The sequence below is a fragment of the Diabrotica undecimpunctata genome, chromosome 3 (genome assembly GCF_040954645.1).
Source record: "Diabrotica undecimpunctata isolate CICGRU chromosome 3, icDiaUnde3, whole genome shotgun sequence".
Classification (NCBI taxonomy): domain Eukaryota; kingdom Metazoa; phylum Arthropoda; class Insecta; order Coleoptera; family Chrysomelidae; genus Diabrotica; species Diabrotica undecimpunctata.
In genome coordinates, this window is record NC_092805.1 from 7,104,898 (window position 1) to 7,126,120 (window position 21,223).

General features: G+C 33.7%; 2 protein-coding genes across 4 annotated transcripts in view; one reads left to right on the forward strand and one right to left on the reverse strand.

Moving 5' to 3' along the window:
- LOC140436403 (melatonin receptor type 1B-like) overlaps positions 1 to 21,223 on the forward strand; it is a 47,836-nt gene that overhangs the window by 25,872 nt on the left and 741 nt on the right. The gene's annotated exons all lie outside the window — the stretch shown is intronic.
- On the reverse strand, positions 801 to 21,073 carry SMC5 (structural maintenance of chromosomes 5). Its single transcript, XM_072525168.1, has 6 exons — positions 20,574 to 21,073; positions 17,485 to 17,810; positions 16,581 to 17,035; positions 10,414 to 11,552; positions 4,573 to 5,275; positions 801 to 1,230 (listed from the first exon to the last, which is right to left on the reverse strand). Exons 1-6 carry the CDS (start codon positions 20,844 to 20,846, stop codon positions 1,007 to 1,009), a joined length of 3,120 nt encoding a protein of 1,039 aa, XP_072381269.1. The 5' UTR covers positions 20,847 to 21,073; the 3' UTR covers positions 801 to 1,006.

The following is a 21,223-nucleotide window of genomic DNA, read 5'->3' on the forward strand; positions in this document are numbered from 1 at the left end:
CATTCCATCTCTGTTGCTACTATCTTACTGCTGTTTTTCTTGTTTACAATCCAATTTTCAGCCCCATATGCCATAATACTTCGCATTCATGTTTTATAAATCTGTGTTTTTGTCTTCATGTTTAGGTGTCTATCCCACCTGATTGTTTGTCCTAATCTTTGCTTAATTTATTCCTCTGTTGTTGCCCTTTTCGTGATTATAAACCCCAATTTATCCTTTCCTTTGATTGTTATGTTGTAGTCAATCTGCAGATCTTCTATGTCTTCTTCACTTGTAGATATGTACTCTCGTTTTAGCAAGGTTTATATCTAGGCCAGCCTTGGTGTATTCTTACAGTTTCTTCATCATGCAACTGAGGTCTTGTTGGTCTTGTGCAATCACTACTTGATTGTCTGCAAAGTTTAACGTATATAGGTATTCGTTTCGTACCCATGCCTTCGCATTTTCTTTTCCATGTAATCAAGGCTTTCTTTAAGTATATTTTGAATAGGTGTAGAGATGTGGAACAACCCTGCAGGAGCCCTTTTGTTGTGGTGAAGTCTCCTGTGATTCTTGTTCCCATTTTAATGGACACTTTATTTTCTTTATACGGAGCTTTTGTAGCTTCTATGAGTTCCAACCATTTAATCTCCTAGAACCACCCAAATCTCTAAATTAAAAATTCACCTCTATCAGGTGAGATCCCCAAAATAACATTTAAACTGTTCATATTGTTTCCTTTGTTTGACTCTTCTCTTTGGTTAGATTAGATTAAGGTTTTTACCATCTTAATGGTCAAGAGACAAGGAAAAAACAAAAGACTTGTTTAAACACAATTTTATTTTACAAAAGTACTATACAAATAATATTGACAATTTTCGGTATATTTCAAACATTCTATACTGAAAGTAAAAAATATATAAAACTTCAAACAATAATCAATAAGTTAAAAGTTAAATCATATACATCATCGTGTAAAATATAATACAAATATTGATCTAATCATCTTCCTGACAAATAGGACCGATTACGCTATCTGCATATTACTGGGATTACAGAGTTTTGAAAATCCCCATTTTTTGTCTTGTGCTACAAACGGTCCATTGTGGACTATATGAACCAGCATATTAGGAACGTATCGCAAATGAGGTATTAGCTTTGGCGTTATTAGGAAATACTGTGATGAAGAATTGTTACAGGTGGTATCCACAACCAATTCGAAGATTCTTCTCTCGTTGCTTGCGTCCATACCTAAAAAGTAAATACTGGTTTTTGTAGGGATTCCAATATTATATATGGTGAGTTTTTAGTGCGAAATCGGTCGATAATTCCATTATGGTATAGAATATCCAAAAAACTTATTTAGAAAAAATGTAGGCAATAATATTCTCCATACTTGGAAAATATGTGGAATTCTACAGGGTGATTAATAATTATGTGGTATAGCAAAATATAATTTTTTAAATGAGACACCCTATATATATATATATATATATATATATATATATATATATATATATATATATATATATTAATTTGTATTCTTCTCATAATTCTTGTTTTTATAGTATTGACTTTTTCATTACTATACAGAGTATTTAACAAGTTATGACCATTTTTATGTCAAAATACCTATGAAATCAACACCATGTATATAAAAAAGTAATGCATAAACAATTATTTATTTTATATAATAAGGTAAAAAATATATTGTAGTTTTTAAATTAAGTTTAATTGAAATCATTGACTAAAATTAGTATACAGGGTGAACTACAAAACAAAATTACGATTTTCTAAATTTTTTTAAAAGGATCACCCTATATTTTATTTTTTTTAGATATATTATACTTATGATACCCTATAACTAAACTCATTAATTTTCGAGATATTTTTCGTTTTCGTCAAATTTCGGAAATACATTCAATTTTTGTAAGTAGAAAGAAGTATTAAGTATTGAGTGATAATATAACAAAATTATTTTTATTCAATAAGTAGCTAACAAAAAATATGATGATAGTAACGGTTGCTATCGTCGAGTTCTCGTAGACACTTTGTCTCAGGACTTCATGAAGAGTCGTATGTTGCCATGTTATCAAATCCACTGGTAATTACTTAATATACAGGGTATCTCAAAAAAAGGTAACCCCGTCTGTAGGGTAGGTAAAAAACTGAAAAATAATTGGGGTTTGCTTAGTAAAAAAATTTTGTAACGCCATCCGTTTTCAAGATACAGGGCGTTGAAGAAAAATTTTACGCATTTTTTACGATTTTGCCGAAACTACTGGCAACATTGTAATGAAATTTTATACAATATGTTTTGGAAGCTGATACATCCCATGAATTTGTTTTTATATCTGATTCTCATAGAGGGCGCTAGTTACACGGATCGTACTAAGTATTAGTCAATATAACTTTTTTAAGAGTATAATTATTAATCAAAATTTCAAGTAAACTTACAACATCATTAAATTTTACACGAAAAAGGTACTCTTGGTAAAACTCGATACTGTGTACCGTTTTCGGAATATTTTGATTTGAAAATTATGAAGTAATAATTGATGCTGGTAGTAATGATAAAGTTCTAATAGGTATACCTCTATTTTCTCCAAGTGTGCCATGGAAATCTAACATTTATTGATTGTTATGACGATAAATCAACAATAATTAGAGTTTTGAAACCTTCTTATTTGTAAAATCAAATCAAAATGTACTCAAATGTTGAATACACCGACATGTTATTAACCTTAGGCGAATGTTTAGGAATGTTTTAGAATGTTTAGGCCACCTTTACGCGACAAGGTATGTTTAACTCATATAATGCACACTACTGGTGTGATGAGAATCCACGAGTCAAAAGGGTATCACATTACCAACACTCATTTAAAGTTAATGTTTGGGCAGCAACTTTAGGTAACAAATTAATAGGTTACCATATTCTACCTGGAAATTTAAATGGTGATATGTATCTTGATTTTTTAAACAATTCCTTATTCGAGATATTAGAAGATTTAACGCTAAACGAGCGAAGATCTTTATTTTTTATGCACGATGGAGCTCCACCACACTTTGATAGAAGGTGTCGTAATTGGTTGAGTAATCATTTTCCGAATCGATCGATTGGTAGAGGTGCAGAAGCTCCGATTCATTGGCCTCCTCGGTCATGCGATTTTAACCCTTTGGACTACGCAGTTTGGTCGTATATTAAGGAAAAAGTCTATGCTACAGAGGTAAATTCACGACAAGAATTGGAAGAAAGAATTCAACGTCAATTTAATGGCATCATAGCTGATCCCCTACCGTTTAGAAGATTAATGGAATCTTTAGAAAAAAGAATAGACTTGTGTATTCGCGAAAACGAAGGGCATTTTGAACACTTACTGTAATTGAATTTTATTTTATGTTCTTAGTAATTAATTTAATTTTCTTCTTGTGAGTTTTGTTTAATTACTAACTATGTTATACCAGCATCGATTATTACTTTATAATTTTCAAATCAAAATATTCCGAAAACGGTACACAGTATCGAGTTTTACCAAGAATACCTTTTTCGTGTAAAATTGAATGATGTTTAAGTTTACTTGAAATTTTGATTAATAATTATACTCTTAACAAAGTTATATTGACTAATACTTAGTACGATCCTTGTAACTAGCGCCCTCTATGAGAATCAGATATAAAACCAAATTCATGGGATGTATCAGCTTCCAAAACATATTCGTATAAAATTTCATTACAATGTTGCCAGTAGTTTCAGCAAAATCGTAAAAAACGCGTAAAATTTTTTTTTCTTCAACGCCCTGTATCTTGAAAACGGATGGCGTTACAAAAATTTTTTACTAAGCAAACCCCAATTATTTTTCAGTTTTTTACCTACCCTAGAGACGGGGTTACCTTTTTTTTGAAACACCCTGTATAAGATCGAATAATGTAAACTAAATTGTAACCTATAACTTTTAACGGGTTTTTACCCAGATATTTAGTGGCTCAAAACATGTACACCTAGACACTGATGATGCAATATGGATTCCGAAAACGTTTTGTTTAGATAGCCTGATTGGGTTTTTTAATTACACATATACCTTTTATAAAGGATTTTAACAATTTTTTTTTTAAAAATAATTTTGTTATATTATCACTCAATACTCAATACTTATTTCTACTTACAAAAATTAAATGTTTTCCCGAAATTTAAAGAAAACTAAAAATATCTCGAAAAATAATGAGTTTAGGTATAGGAATGCTATATAAAAATGAAAGAGTACCATAAATACAATATTTCTAAAAAATAAAATACAGGGTGGTCCATTTAAAAAATTTGGAAAATCTTAATTTTTTTTTGTAGTTCATCCTGTATACAAATTTTAGTCAATGATTTCAATTAAACCTAATTTAAAAACTACAATATAAGGATCAGAAGAACGATATATTTAACCTTAGTTTTTTGAATATTTCGTGTTGTAATGTGCATTTTTCTAAACGAAATTATGGCAAATAATCAATAAATAGTGAACGGTTTAGAGCAGCAGCAGATTTGATACAATACCAACTGAAAAAAAAAACTACTCTACAGAAAAAAAAAAGAAACGGCCTTACCTTGATTGATTTCATCAACACATCTAAAAGGCACAGGTGTGAGTTCTTGTAACGACAACATAAACGCAGCGGTAGCCACAGCCCTTTCTCCCCCACTCTGTATGTTGGAATTCAGCTCCTGCAAAGGTTCTCCGTTGCGATAAGTTACCTTGATACTAATGCCATACTGCGAGTAATCTTGGTCGTTATCGCCAGTGTACACAGAAATTTCACCGGCACAACCCATACGTTGAAAGGCCGCCGCAAATTTTAAATTAATATCACTCAAAAGTTGTTTTAAAGGTACAAGCCATTCCTGTTCGAATCTCTCCATTCTCGTCGTCATCTTATTTAAGTCAGTATTGCTCCTTTCAATTTCTTTCTGTAAGTTATCTATTTCCTTAAGTCTATTCTCATATTCTTCCATTTCACCGTCGTCTGCGACGTTTAAACAAGCTATCCGGTTTTGAAATTGATCACGTAGAACGTTTAGTCGTTCTATATCTGACGATAACTCTTCATATTCGTCCCGAAATTCCTTGAACCCATCGTCACTAGGAGTAAAACCTTTAGAGAGCGATTTGGCTTTAGACAACATAGCTTTGGCCTCTTCCATAAATTCGTTATATCGTTCTCTTATTTTCTTCAACGTCTCTTCTGCTTCTTCGCTTTGGCGTCTCTTTTCACTGATATCATTTTCTAAAAACTTGATTGCTTTACTAACCTAAAATCAAAAATGTTTTGTTAGAATTTGAAGAAGATCCTAACATTTGTGGAAAGTAAATAGACTAGAGGAGTTCGGTCTGATTCCCCATGCTAAATCCCATAAGAAAACGCAAGGTCTAGCCTGGTAATTATCTTTTCGAGGTCACATTTGAACTACTCAACGAATCCTTGAATCGTGACATTTTAAGTTAGATATGACATCTGACGTGAGAATGGACTCGTCACAATGGGCGGGGCTTGGAAAACCTTTCCAAACATTTCTAATTTGTGTGTATTTGTCCCATAAGAAATTGGAAATATTGGTTTTTTTTAATTGTTTGAAGAAGAAATAAGGACTTTTGGTTATGAACATTCATTCTGTGCGATTGGTACCTACTATTTGTTGTTCGTGAATTTGTGAGGTACTATGAATGTTCAAAAGTAATTACTATTTTAATGGGAATAAGCCACAATTGAAGGTTAAAGTAAGTTTACCTTCGGAAATCGTTCTCAAAATACAAACCTTAATAAAATATTAACATTTTATTAATGTTTGTAAAAAGAATATAGACGCATATAGAAGAACAGTTCAAAAGGGCGATTTGGTTACGGTTATTACTTCAAAACAATCCTTAAGAGGGCGACTGCATAAACTCAAACCGTGTCCGTCGGCTTAAAACCATCATAAAAGATATAGTTAGGGGGAAGTGGGAAAGGAGTACGAACGGAGCTATTTATTTAACCTATGCATCCACGCTTAATCAAATTGTCTTTCACACATGAAAAATCTTTTATCGAGAAATTTCATGCAATAAAATGGGGATCACTCCAGGTGAGCGTACAATTAGTTTGGAACTAATTCAAAAATTAGTCTATGCTAAGACAGACGATGATTACAAAAAATATTTGAAAGGACTAGAAGATGGTGTACCTTGAACAGTGTATTAGTATTTCATGAAAAACTGGGACGATACCAAGGATGAGTGGAATTTAGGAAAATTTTTTTTAAATAACACAAATAACCGCCTGGAATCTATCAACGATAAATTAAAATCAGTTATAACCAAAAATAGTCCTTTGGAACAGTTTATAAACAGCTTGTTCACAATTATTTCAAGTTTAGAGACAGAGAATGATCATAACGTAGTTTATGGTATTTTAAAGAAACCCGTCGATAAGTTTCCGGAAGATTCTGATGAAAAAAAATATTTTACATTGCTCACACGTGAAGCCTCGAAACATGTTTTAAGAGAAATTCGTAATTCTAAACAAATCAGAGATATTGCAATTTTTGCAGATGGTGATTACATCATTACCGATAGTCAGCGTTCCACAAATACTTCTGTTTCTTCGTGCAACAGTATAATCTATGATTCAATGATTTTACCTTGCAAGCATATTTTTGCATTGAGACGGCATTTGCAATTAGAGCTTTTTGATAAAATGATCGTAAATCATAGATGGGCAATGGACTATTATAAAAATAACCAACGAACATTAACGTCTTTGATTGAAGAAAACGAATCGACAGAATAGGAGTTACCAAGTAGATCTAATGATAATATGTCTATATCATTGACCAAACAAGGGTATCGACCAAGTTCATATGCACAAAGAAGAAAAAAATGTCTTTTGTTATGAATGAACTAGCAGATTTAGCTGCACAACGTGCGGGAATGTTATTTGAGCAAAGGTTTAATCTATTAAAAAATCTCAAAACACTGTGAGCCAATGATACTGCTGTTCTACTTACACCTATAGATGTTACAGACGAAAATGACACGGAAGTTATTATTGACAGTAATGATGAAGTTGTATTTGAAAATGACACGCAAGTTATTATTGAAAGTAATGGTGAAGTTGTATTTGAAAATTACACGCAAGTTATTATTGAAAGTAATGATAAAGTTGTATTTGAAAGAGAAAATAAGCTGGGTGGTGAGGTGGTTCGTCAAGAGATAAGTAGGGTAGATAACGTGCAGGGGAATATACAAGAGTCAAGTCCACAAAATGAACTTCCTATTACTCACCAAACTCTTCAAGTGAACGATGTTGCTTTGTCGACAATTAAAATGCCAGTGGCAGTAAAGAAACGAGGACGCCCAAAAGGACAAGGCTTGCCATCAATAGGACTACCAAAGAAAAAGAAAAGGAACCCAAAACATTTCCAAATAAATCCAGGGTTCCATTCCAAAGAAAGGATTCCTCTTCTGCCTAAGTGCCTTCTCTGTTGAGGTTGGCGATCAATATGGCAAATTTCTCTCAGTTCTGGGCTTGATGACTTAATTCATTTCCTCTTGTGTGGGTCTAATCTCTGATGTTTCGTAGCCAAGATTTTTTCTTTTGCCCTATGCCCCTTTTACCTTCAATCTTGCCTTTTAATATTACCTGGAGCTGCTCAAATTCTCTATGGCACATTATGTGTCCTAGATATGACGTCTTTCTAATTTTGATAGTATTGACCAGATGAGGGCGTATGTTCATTGCTCTCAGTACTTCTTCATTCATAGTTCTGCTGGTCCAGCTTATTCTTAGCATTCGGCGGTACATCCACATTTCAAATGAATTTAATTTTTTGACGTCATACTGTTTTAATGTCCAGGTACAGGCACAGCCATATAGTAATAGAGACTACACAAAACTTTAGTGTTCTCAATCTTATTGAGACTGATAGCTTGGGGTTACAGAGCATTTTACGCATATTCATGAAACCAGATCTTGCTATTTCAATGCGTCTTCTAATTTCTTTTGAGTGGTCTAAATGACTATTTTTAGTTCTCTGCCCTATAAACTATTTACAAAAATAATTACGAAACGACTAGAAAATAAATTGGAATTTTATCAGCCCATAGAACAGGCGGGTTTTAGAAAAGTCTATGGAAGAAACGATCACCTACTGGTAATAAAAAATCTTATAGAAAAATGCACTGAATATAATAAACCACTAGCTTTAATATTTGTCGACTATGAAAAGGCATTCGACACCGTAAATCAACAAAAAATGTTGGAAGCCTTGACAGAATGCCGAATTGACTATCGGTATATAAATATAATTAAACACATATACCAAAACGCAACAGCCAGTGTTAGAGTGGGTGATCGTCAAACCCAGAAATTCCCGATACAACGTGGAGTACGCCAGGGGGACACCATATCGCCGAAACTGTTCACTACGCTTTTGGAATATATATGTAAAAGGGCAAAACTGACCGACAAGGGCATAAACATAAACGGAGAAAAGCTTAGCCATCTAAGGTTTGCAGATGATATTGTACTAATAGCTGATAGGATAGATGAGGCCAAAGAACTTTCAAATCAGCTCTACCTTTCCTCGCTAGAAGGGGGATTGAAAATAAATATATCTAAAACCCAGATGATGACAAATCTTGTAGTCAGCGAAGATATATGCGTAGGAACAAGATCCATAGACCGAAAGATCCGTGTGTGTCAAAGGGCGATGGAGCGTGCTATGTTGGGCGTTTCACTAAGAGACAAGATCCCAAATCGCCAGCTACGACAAAGAACAGGAGTGGCTGATGCAGTAGAGAGAGTAGCAACACTGAAATGGAACTGGGCAGGTCACGTGGCTCGAATGACAGATAATAGATGGACAAAGCGGATACTGGAATGGAGACCAAGAGACGATGCCTACCGAAGCAGAGGTCGTCCACCAACACGTTGGACTGAATATCTAAAACGTTGTCATAGGAATTGGATGCAAGAGGCACAAGATCGAAATAGATGGAAAAATATGAGGGAGATCTATGTCCAGCAGTGGATAAGCGAAGATTAAATGATGAGTTCTCTGCCCAGGTATATGAAACTTTGGGAATTCTGAAGGGTGATACCATTTATTTGTATGTTAGGTGTAACTTGTTCATGGGGGTTTTTGTGGAATACCATAATTTTGGTTTTGGAAAAGTTAATGTCCAAGCCCAGCCCGTGACTTTCTTCTGATAATATGTTCATCAATATTTATAGTTGGTCTTCTGTTTCTGCTAATACTACGGTGTCATCAGCATATCTTATATTGTTAATGATGATTCCATTGGCGCTGGCACCTTCAGGGCGATCTTCAAGAGAAGCTCTAATTATATGTTCGGCATATAAATTAAATAATAGGGGGATAATATACACCCTTGACGCACTCCTCGTTCTATGTTGATGTACTTGGTGTTTCCATTCTCTGTTCGGACGCATCCTGTGTGGTTTCAGTATGTATTACCTATGATAGCTATGTCGTGTCCGTCCAACCCTACTTCTTTTAGCACCTCAATCAATTTTCCGTGTTTGATGCGGTCGAAGGCCTTTCTATAATCGACAAAGCACACATACAGCCGTTTTTGAACCTCAAGATACCTTTCTGCCATCAGTGTCAATCCCATAATTGCTTCTCTACTGACTGTACCCTTTCTAAAACCATATTGAGAACGACTCACGTATTCTTCAGACTTATTGTGAATTCGGTTATAAATTATTCGCATAAAAATCTTAGCGGCATGACTCATTAGGGATACAGTTCTATGGTCTTCACATTTCCTTGCTTTTTGTTTTTTAGGAAGAGCTATATATGGGTTAGCAAGTCATGCGGTATTATGCCATGTTCTTCCCAGTAGCGCACCTAGAATTTGCCTCGGGGGGGTTTGGTTGGTCACCGAAATTTTTTTATGATGTTACCTCCATTTTGAGTCCTTAAAATGTGTGAGTAACAGTGTCGAAATAGGATCCTGGGGGGGGGGGGTTTAACCCCCAAAACCCCCCCTGGGTGCGCCACTGGTTCTTCCAAAGAAAGGATTAAATTTCTATAATTTTTTTTCTTAGTCTACAACAGGTTTTACAATAAATAAAGACTAATTTCATTGTGTATTTACCATTACCCATAATTAAAATACGTTTTAATACTTCACTTTGTTTTCTTTTTCATTTATAAGAAAATCTTCTAATATTAAAAAATTCTTTATCAGAAATTGATACTAAGATGGCCAGCCTACAAGCGAATGACAGCCGAAGAAAATGCCGTCAAACGCATCATAAAAATGACGTCATTATGGTGCACGACCGTTTGACGGCAGTTTGAGTACAGCGTAAAAAAACTGTACCGAAACGGCAGAATCTCATTCAACACTAAATTAACAATAATAATAATAAATAGCTTACCTCTTCTACTTTCCTAATATTCAGCATACTTCTCTTCTCCAATTCAATCATTTCACCAACACTTTTCTGTATTGAGCTGTGGATGGATGGTATACTTTTTAAAAACTGCTCCCCTTTCTTTTTATACCCGTTTCGAATATCGTCGGGACTTTTCTTTAACTGTTCCATTTCTATCAACTTCTTTTGCAAAGTTTCCACTCTAGCTGTAATGGTTTCCGCGTGCTGTTTGTGTTGGTGAAGCTCCTTTAGCTTTGCTCTTTTTTCAACAATTTGGTCATTCAGAATGGACAGTTTCTTATTGACGTCTTCGCTTTGAGTGTCGTACGTCGAAACTTTTCTTTTCGCTTCTTCTATTTCGCCTCTTAACTGATTCATTTTAATAACGTCTAGTGTTAACGACAAGCTCCCGTCAGACCTGACTGCTACTTGTCGAATGCTCTTCTGACCCGAATACTTCGATATACTTACACTATATCTGTATTCCTCACTAAAAAATGATCTAATTTCTTTAGGTACTTTCTCGTAGCAGTTGTCTGTAGTTTTATCCCCCAAGGGAATGTTATGCAAACGATACGTTTTGCACAGATAGTTCATAATTGGTTCCGGAGCGGTAAACAGGTTATTCACGTACGTATAGAAACCGTATTGCCTTAAACACTCAATGGGCGTCGACGGTTGGTATTGAGAAGAATTTTGCTCCTTATCCGAGTGAATTACGTTCACCTTTAACTTTTTTTCTTGTCTTAGAGATTTCAACAACTTATTCATGTCATCTTTGTTGACACAAGTGAACGCAACCCTATCTCTAAGTGGTATCACATTCTCTATATATTTAGCATGCCGATTTTCCGTTACGTTTAGTTCTAGCATAATCGGTTCGTAAATTTCTCCTCGAAAGAGGTGTTTGTTGTTTCTGAGCCAATCGACAGCGGCGTAGGCATCCGCATTGATTCTTCTAAGATGATCTAAGCGGTTCTGTTTGACATTTTCTAATTTTTGTGTTTCGTTTTCGAGGAAACGTATCCTCCTCACGCTTTCTTGTTTTATTTGTAAGAGTTCATCCGTATTGGTTTGGAGTATTTGGTAAGTTTTGGTTAATTTTGTCACTTCATTTGTACACGATTGCTTTAATTGTTCATCTAAAACAAAATATAAGTGATAGGTTATACATTCATTTAATCGACATTCATAAACTATAATAAATTAATGTCGTCTTAGCTGAAATAGACTTCTAAAATCGTCTATTTCGCTATACGCTCTGTACCAGGAATATCGTGTGTAGTATACGACCCGCTCTAGGCACTTACTCCTAGAGCGTACGATGCTCTAGGAAAGGCCGTGGTTCGTAGACTTGATCGCAGTGATCTGATCGGATGATCTGCTATCTGCTCCCGACTCGAAAATTGTGTAAATATTTATACACAATTTTCCAAGTCGAGGTGGGCGGAGCGATGCGCATCAAGTGCGTGTGCTATTGGTCGATAGATTAGGGCACTTGATGACATTAAGAGCGTGCGCATTTGACCGAGCCGGCCGACAACGGAACGATCGTCCACCAAAGATACAGATATTTTACAAAGTTACAGAGATTTTTGTCAATATAAAAGCTGTTTTCCAAGTCTCTCTGTTAATTTTTGCACACTTATACTTTAAATAAATGTCCAGTAGAACAATATTTTTATTTTAGAAAATCAATAGGGAACAACAACACAATAATATTTATCAAACGCATCGGGAAAAATTTTGCAGACATTCTATAATTCTGTTCGTTAGAATTGAAAGGAGACATGCAGCCATAGTTCGAATAGAGAAAGCACATAAAAACTTCAATAAAATGAGAAAGGTACTTTGTGCAAGAGAACTAAAACTGGACTTGAGAGTTAGGCTGGCAAGGTGTTATATTTTCTCGACTCTGCTTTATGGGATAGAAGCATGGAAACTTAACGCGTCGACTGCTAAAAAGTTGGAAGCATTTGAAATGTGGGTGTATAGAAGAATCCTGAAGATATCATGGACCGAGCATGTAACAAACAACGAAGTCATGAGAAGAATCAACAAAAGAATGGAAGTATTGGAAACTATCAAGACACGAAAGCTGCAATACCTAGGGCATGTTATGCGTAATGAGAGATACAACCTACTTCAATTGATTATACAAGGGAAAATCCAGGGCAAGAGAAGTGTAGGAAGAAGAAGAATCTCATGGTTGCCTAACTTGAGGGAATGGTACGGATGCACATCAATTGAACTATTCAGAGCAGCAGCATCTAAGATCAGAATAGCCATGATGACTGCCAACCTCCGTCGCGGAGATGGCACGTGAAGAAGAAGATGCAGCCAATAATACACAAACATATTATCTTTCGAATAGTGCTTAATAGATATGATATTTATTGCAAAAAGCCCTATGTAGTACATCGGTCTTTTTTTGCATGGCACACTGAATCTTAAAAAGGCGGTAGTCCAATTTCTATGGACAACCGCCTGTCAGCTGTGTAAAAATTGAGGTTATAAGCTAATGTTTTTGCATGGTTTATAGATAAAAGTAACTTTTCCTTTATCGAGATTAATGTGATAATAAAGAACAACTAGAAATATCTGAATCAAGAGCAGTGAAGATGGTAAAAATGTGTTACAAGAAAACAATTATGGTAAGTGAACCTTTTTCTGTGTACTGTGAAAATCTTCAACATTTTGTACCTATCCTTTCTACACAAAAGGGAAATTGGAAATCTCCTGATAATGAAACGATTAACCAAATAGATCATCGATGCAAGACACTGCTCTAACTTATTAGATGTTAGGTCTTTTAGAGGAAAACATAGAAGTGATCACTCTTTAGTTAAAGCACCATTTAAAGAGAGAATATCCGATCTAAAAAAGGAGATAGGGAGAAGGAGAGGAAAAATGGGCATTAATAAGATCAAATAAGGACAAAAAACTTAGAAGAAGATGAACACCTTTCAGATAAGTTCATTATTCTGCCCTGCTTATCAGAAATCTGCTACTGCTGAGATATCAGCCAATGGGTTTCGTAAAGCAGGAATTTTTCCATTCAATTTCAGAAGCAGATTTTATTTTAGAAAAACAAAGAGAAAGAACTCCGCCTCGACAACATACTTCTGATAAGACTTTGCCATTGGAACCAAACCAAACGTCAGTAGCTCAATTCAACTGTCTATTGAACCCCCCCCGAGAGACATCAAATGGGTAGCAGTGTGGAAATTAATCAGTTATCGAACATTGTAAACGTTCAAGACCTTTCACCTTTACCATCTTGCAGTTCATCGACACCTACTTCAAATAGGAGACGTAAAACCGGTTCGGCCGCATTAATTACAAGTACGCCCTACAAAAATGATTTAGAAGCTAGCATTAAAGAAAAACAATGAAAATAATCACTTAAAAATAAATAACAGTTGCCAAAATTTAAGGTTTAAAAAAAAACTAAAAAGAAGACGATGGTCAAAAATAAAAAGATGAAAAAGGTAAAAGAAGAAAGTGAATCTTCACATTCTTCAAACGTTCCTTATGATGATGATTCAGATATGAATACCGATCAAGAAATTGACGCAGAGTGTATTTTCTGCACCCAACATTATTCAAAGGACCAACATGGAGAAAAGTGGGTACAGTGTTCAAGTTGCTTCAGATGGTCACATGAAGAGTGTGCTGGTGGTGACAAAAAGAACACTTATGTGAGTGATTTTTGTATTTAAAAGTAGGTTCCTAATTTTGGATAGAGTATCCAATTTTAGGTGCAATGGGCCGGACATGTGATACGAATGGGAGAGGATAGGCTACCAAAACGACCACTGAACGCCAGAATGCAGGGAAAGAGACCAGTTGGAAAGCCAAGAAAGCGCTGGGAAGACACAGTAAGCAGCGACGCACAAGCACTTTTAGGAGTCCGTGTATGGAGAAGAGCAGCCACAGACAGACAAGGGTGGAGGCAAAAAATAAAGGAGGCCAAGGCTCATTTTGGGCTGTAGTGCCGTAGAAGAAGAAGATCCAATTTTAGGAACCTTTTTTTTATTTGAAAAAAGTGTCTTTTTTACTTTTGCTTAATACTTAAATTGTTTAATGATGAAATAAATATTTTAGTATGCATAAGTTATTTTTATTGATGTTATAGCACATTTTAGGTACAAAAAATTATTCTAAAATGTTTTTTTGACCCAAAAAAATTCAATTAAGAAGAAGTATCCAATATTAGGCGCTTTTCCTCTAATATAGTATCATAGAACAAAAAAGGTTGTAGTACTAAATTATTTATTATTTCAATACAAAACAACTTACCGCCGATTATGTTACTGTAAAATAAAATACAAAGCATGTTTTACCCCAGGATCCCAGAAAAAGGTGTGGAAGATGATAAGGAGACAAAAAACAGAAAAAGAATGAATTTGTACGCATAGATAACATTACGGAGGAACAATGAACTGAGCATTTCACGAAATTATATGGAGAAGAAGAAGAAGAGAACAGAGAAAGAATCATTAACGAAACTCACGATAGAGTACTAATATCAGAAGAGCTACAAGAACGAATAAAAAAATTAAAAAACAGAAAAGCACCTGGTCCTGATAAGATAACCAATGAACTGCTAAAATATGGAGGAACAACACTACGCAAATGGCTCCTAAAATTACTCGTCGATATAATAAATACCGGAGTAGTACCAGCGGAATGGAAGGAAAGTCTTGTGCTACCGATACTTAAAAAGGGAGACTCGAGAAATCCTGAAAATTATAGAGGCATTAGTCTGATGAATAGTATATTAAAATTGTTAACGGCAGTCATAAAAGATAAAATCGAGGAAAAAGCGAACATGGCAGATGAACAACAAGGCTTCCGGAAGAACCGCAGCACAATAGACGCAATTTTATTATCAGACAAATAATAGAGAAGTCTATTGAATATGGAAAACCAGAATACATATGCTTTGTAGATTTAAAAAGTGCTTTTGACATGGTGAAGCGAAATGACATCTTAAATTTATTACAAGCTGAACAAATAGACCAAAGGACAATTAATGAAATTAACAAGAACAAAAAGACCAGAGTTATAATGCCAACAGGGGAAACAGAATGCATAGAACTAAAAGGAGGAATCCGCCAAGGAGACTCGCTCAGCCTATTGTTATTCAATATGGTGATGAATCAAATAATTCACGAAGTAAGAAAACGACACGGGTACCACATGGGAGCGCATAAAATCACGATACTATGCTATGCCGATGATGCAGTACCAATTGCTGATAACGAAGATGACCTACAAAGGCAGCTCCACATCTTAATATCACAGCAAACAAACTTAATATGAGGATATCAGTAGAAAAAACTAAATGTATAGTGATCAGTAAAGAGCCGCGTAGATGCAAACTAGAAATAGACGGCAAAATTGTAGAACAAGTAATGAAATTCATTTACCTAGGAGTAGAGATCACTAGTGACAGGGATATAAGAACACAGACCACAAGGCAAACATGAAAAGCGGCAAGAGTAAGTGGTTGAGAAACCATATGGAGAAACAAATATCTGACCACGGAAAGCAAAATGAAAGTATACAAAACAACAGTAAGACCAATCCTAACATATGCAGCGGAGACAAGGGCCGATAGAATAAAGACGAAACAACAAATCAAAAATATCGAAATGAAAGTATTAAGATCAATAGCGGGCATATCATTAAGAGACAGACAAACCAACAGAAGTATACGCGAACAATGCAAAATTCAAAATATTAACAGGTGGATAAAAACAGGAAAAAAAACTGGAACGAACATGTAAACCGAATGGGACCAGATAGATTAGTGAACATCTGTAAAAACAACAAGCCGTATAGCAGAAGACCCGTTGGAAGGCCGCCAAAAAGGTGGAAAGATAATGTGCAGTCAACAACGACTGAAGCAGAATAAGAGGCAGACAAACAGGAGTAAACCTAGTCGCGAGAAGAAGAAAAAGCATGTTTTACCACTTTCTTTAAATACATAAAGCTGCAACATCATTTGACGATTTATTTTAAAGGCATTTTAAATTATGGTGTACAAATTAAGAGCACTAATTTTGATCTACTGCAAAACAAAGTGAAAGTGACTTGCGCTCTTTTAATTCTAACAGAACTTTGAAATACTTCTGAATAAAACAACTAACTATCCTACTTACTTTCACTGGTTTTAGTCCATGCTTCTTTTTGTAATTTCTTCATGTCCTCCAATTTATTGGAAGCATTTTTAATCTCATCATTCCAATGTTCAATTTCGGCCAACTTGGACAGCAGTTCGTCATTAAGTTTCCTTACTGATCCATTTATACCATCAATTTTTTCCAAATTCGAATTTATAGATGTCTCGACGTTTCGTAAAGCTTTTGTAGTTTTGTTATTCTCTTGTTGTACATCTGATATTTCTTTCTTCTTGGACGTTATCTCATTCTCAATAGGTTTCATGCTGGTCTTGTATTTGTCGTACACTTCTTGAGCTTTATTTCTGTCTATTTTTATTTCGGCAAGCTCACTCCTCTTTTCTTCATATGTTCTCCACGCTATCTTCCTTTCTATATGTTGGATTTTTTCTGTGTATTCTTTCTTTTTATTGAAACTTTGTACTCTTCCTTCTAACCTAAGAATGATATAAAAAATAATTTTATCAGTTAATAAAAAAATTTGATGAGTAAAAGAATCGTTAACCTTCATCGGACTGGCTGGGGTCTATTTTGACCCCAGATCACAATTTTTGGCTGTTACTTTATAGATCTTAATTTTTAATCGGCAGTATTCCATTTGTCTGTAGTTTATATATTGTATTGATAAAAAAAATATGCCTACAAGAACATTTAACGGTTAGATTAAATTTAAACTTCAATTTTATATACTGGGGTCTCCTAATACTCCGACCAGCCTTTTATGTCATATAAAATGAATTCTAATAAAGTTGTAATAATGTGGGTATCCCATAGATTTTACGGACAGGAGCATATGGACAGGAGTATTCTTTGAATAACTTATCAAGAAATAGAAAGGTGTGCCACCATAACATTTAAAATTAATACAGTAGTAGTACTGACTTACCTAACATTTAAATCAACAGCCTCTTGAAGTTTCTGTTGCGATTTGGCTATGCTATTATGTAACTGCTTATGGTGTTCCCTATTTTGTACTAATGAGTCTTGTTTTTCAATTAAATCAAATCGACACAAGGCCTTCTGCGTTTCCCTTAAGAGCTCCTGCTTGTTCAATTTTGCGAAATCCTGTACCCTATCTTGAGGAAGAAACTGGCAAAGATTGTCAACTTGAATATTGAAAGGTTTAATACATTCCAAAACGTCATTTAGTTTAACTTTTCTGTTATTTATTTTCCATATGGTTTTATCATGAACATCAAATTCTCTAGTCACCTAAAATTTATGTCATATAGTTATAACCTACAGGTTAACTATAAAGCAGAACTACCTTCCATGGTTAAATTTGATAAACATACATATGATAAAAATGAGACTCAGTTTCCAGATATTGTTCTGAAGCTATTTTCTTCTGCCAAAAGTAATTACTATTTAAATGGGAATAAGCCACAATTAAAGTTAAAGTACGTATATTGACATTTCAATACTTTCAATTTCAAACGTCAATAAACATACTTTAACCTTTAATCGTGGTTTAATCCCATTTAAATAGTAATTTCAGTTTCCAGACCCAAGATGATACAAAATTTTGAGCATAAAACTTAAAAGTTGATATTTAGTTAATATCATATTGTATAAAAGAACTGACTTAATAATCAATATATTAAAATTACAAAGTCTAAAATAATAAGCCTAATATACTGGCATAACGTTTATAGTATCTAATATTTATTTATATGCTTCACAAGCTGTATCCTTACTTGGTATTCAACCACAGCATAGATTTCAGTCTTTGAATTTAACTTGGTACACTATCACACAGCACACTATCGCGATTTCAAGATTGTTTTCTATCATAAAGCGTGCATAGATGTGTACAAACTCAAATCCAAAGATCAACAAGATGTGTCTACTAATTTTCCCACCCAAGCAGTAGAGTTAAGAGATGACATCTTCTATGATGACCATAAATGAAAACAAATGTATAATATTCTGAAAAGACAATTGAATGAATATTTGAAAATAGTATTGGGAGAATATCAAGCTAACTTCAGGATCAACAGGTCTAAAACAGATCAAATTTTTGTAGTGAAAGAGATCTGGGCAATTTGTTATGATTATAAAACAAAGTTATACAGAATATTCATTGATTTCAAATAGACAGACCATAGAATTGGTAGAAAAATATTGTTTGAAATAAGGTGACAAGGCTAACAAAACTGAACATAAGCATAACTAGAACTGAGCTGTTTTGAAATGGGTTAAGATCAGAGACTTTAAGTTAAAAGGGACTATCAACAACTTTGTTCAATTTACATCTGGAAACGATACTAAAAAACAGTGATTTAAAAGGACATATATAAATAAAATTTCATTCAAATTTTCATGAACTTGATCCTTTTCCAAAATCACATTATTTAAAAACTATAATGCAAGATTGTTATCAATTTTGAAATAAAATTGATAAGAATGATGCAACTGCACAATATTTTTTTTATATTAATTATCTCTAAACTGATAAATAAAAATAACATATAATGCATATTGGATTCATAGCTATTTATATAATGTGGACAGTGTTGCCAAATATGCAGGACAATACTTTTAATTTCTGAATGTATAAAACAATTAGTGGCAATATTGTTATTAATCAAGATCCTCTTTAAACAACATATGATGTAATAGTTTGAAGAGAAGATGAGTGTGATTCAGATCATCTACTACTAACAGTTTCTTCTCCTTCTTCACTATCAGGATTGGGCTTTGTATGTTCCATCTTCACAATAGTATTATAGACACCTTTTTCTTGGTTCTCCTACATCTCTCTTGATTTTTGGATCATAATAGGGTATTTTTTTGAGTAGTCTTTTGTTTTTAGTCATGTGAATATGTTGTCTCTATTTCACATTGTTTGTCTGCTAATACAAACATGGTTTACCAACTTTACAATGTGTGGAATATCGTTGCCGTTAATGCAAAATGTCATATGTTAAAAAATGCGCTTTTCAGTAGACAAAAAATACTGAATAATATTTACTGTGTGAGTAGTGTTTTTCTCCAAATTAGAATATATACTTAAAAACAAACGTCAATTCATATGTATTATCTTCTAATTTTGAGAAAAACACTACTCACACTGTAAATATTATTAAGTTTTTTTTGTCTCCTGAAAAGTGCATTTTTTAACGTATGACATTTTGCATTAAAGGAAATGATATATCATTTCTCAAACCTTATTTTGATTGATTCAGTCAAAAACTTTTTCAATGGAAAGTCAATGAAAGCTACCTCTGTAGTGGTATCACAAAAGTTGATCATTCTAACGAAAATTCGTTCTTACAGGAAAAACATTTGTTAACATGTTAAACTGTTTTATTAAAAAATGATTATCCTTTATCGTTTATAAATAGGGAATTTTCAACAATCGATCTAATAGAACAGAACAACTTAGAACGAGATCCTATAGCATACACAAAGAATAATGCGAGGAAAATAACAATACCCTACATAAAAAGATTTATCAGAAAAACTTAGAAAGATAGGAAATAAATTCAACATTTCAACAACATTCAAAACAACAAACACATTGAGATCTATTTCATCTAAAACTAAACCTAACAATAAACAAGAAAGAACAAAGAATTGAATTTATAAAATATAAAATGTCAATAAACTTATTTTAACCTTCAATTGTGGCTTATTCCCATTAAAATAGTAATTACCAATTTAATTGATTAATTTTGACAATTACAATATGTCAATTTTTAAAACAATAGAATAAGTAGTTGATTTATACCACTGTAAGACATAAACACAAAGTACTTGTTGCAATATTACCATCCAAAAACCAGTGCAAAAAAAATATAATTTAAGATAGGATGAAATAGATAAAGATATCAAAGTTTTGGAGATCACCATACACAGAATAGTAAATGCGAACATTTAAAAAATGAAAAATTAGGAGCTGACCAACAGAAGCTTCTATTGTTTTGAAAACATTGTACAGCCTACATATAATATATATCATCATTTACTTACTTTAATAAACTTATTATCTTCTCTGTCTTGAAGATATGTATTTATAACTGCATTTTCACAATTGTGTTTCACATACTCTGAAACTTTTGTTCCTCTTCCAACAACTTTGGGGTTTCCACCAAGACCTAGAATGATAGCCGCTACCATGGTAGATTTCCCAGTACCATTGGGTCCTATTATCATATTTAAGTTTGGTCCTGGATAAAATTCTACATGGGAGTAAGTTACAAAGTTTGTTACTTCTATTTTTCTAATTGATCCGGGCTGATACATCTTAAATTTTATTTAATGAACTTGTGTATTAGTAAATAAATATCTTATGCAAATATTGTCGATACCTACAATAAAAAATCACAGTATTGAAATAAAGCGCTAAAAGATGTATCGACATTTAAATTAAAACCAAAACTAACATAACCTCAAAAGAGAAAGAATGTTTTGACATAATACAACCGCCAAAATCACAGAAAATACAAGATCGTAAAACCACAACTTGTGAAAAAATATAATTATTTATCGAAGAGAATGAATCATAGAAGATAAAAAAATTAATGCATACACGGAAATTGATAAAACATGCAATTTCTAAACCACAGTTATCAATTATTGATAACATATCAATACTCACTATTTAACTTGTACTAGGTTTG

What these genes read in the sequence shown, in the direction of transcription:
- SMC5 (XM_072525168.1), bottom strand. Translation starts at nt 20,846, where the DNA reads ATGTATCAGCCCGGATCAATTAGAAAAATAGAAGTAACAAACTTTGTA. An exon ending in ATGGACTAAAACCAGTGAAA is followed by an intron (nt 11,553 to 16,580) that starts GTAAGTAGGATA and finishes ATTTTGTTTTAG; the next exon opens with ATGAACAATTAAAGCAATCG. An exon ending in ATATTAGGAAAGTAGAAGAG is followed by an intron (nt 5,276 to 10,413) that starts GTAAGCTATTTA and finishes TTTTGATTTTAG; the next exon opens with GTTAGTAAAGCAATCAAGTT.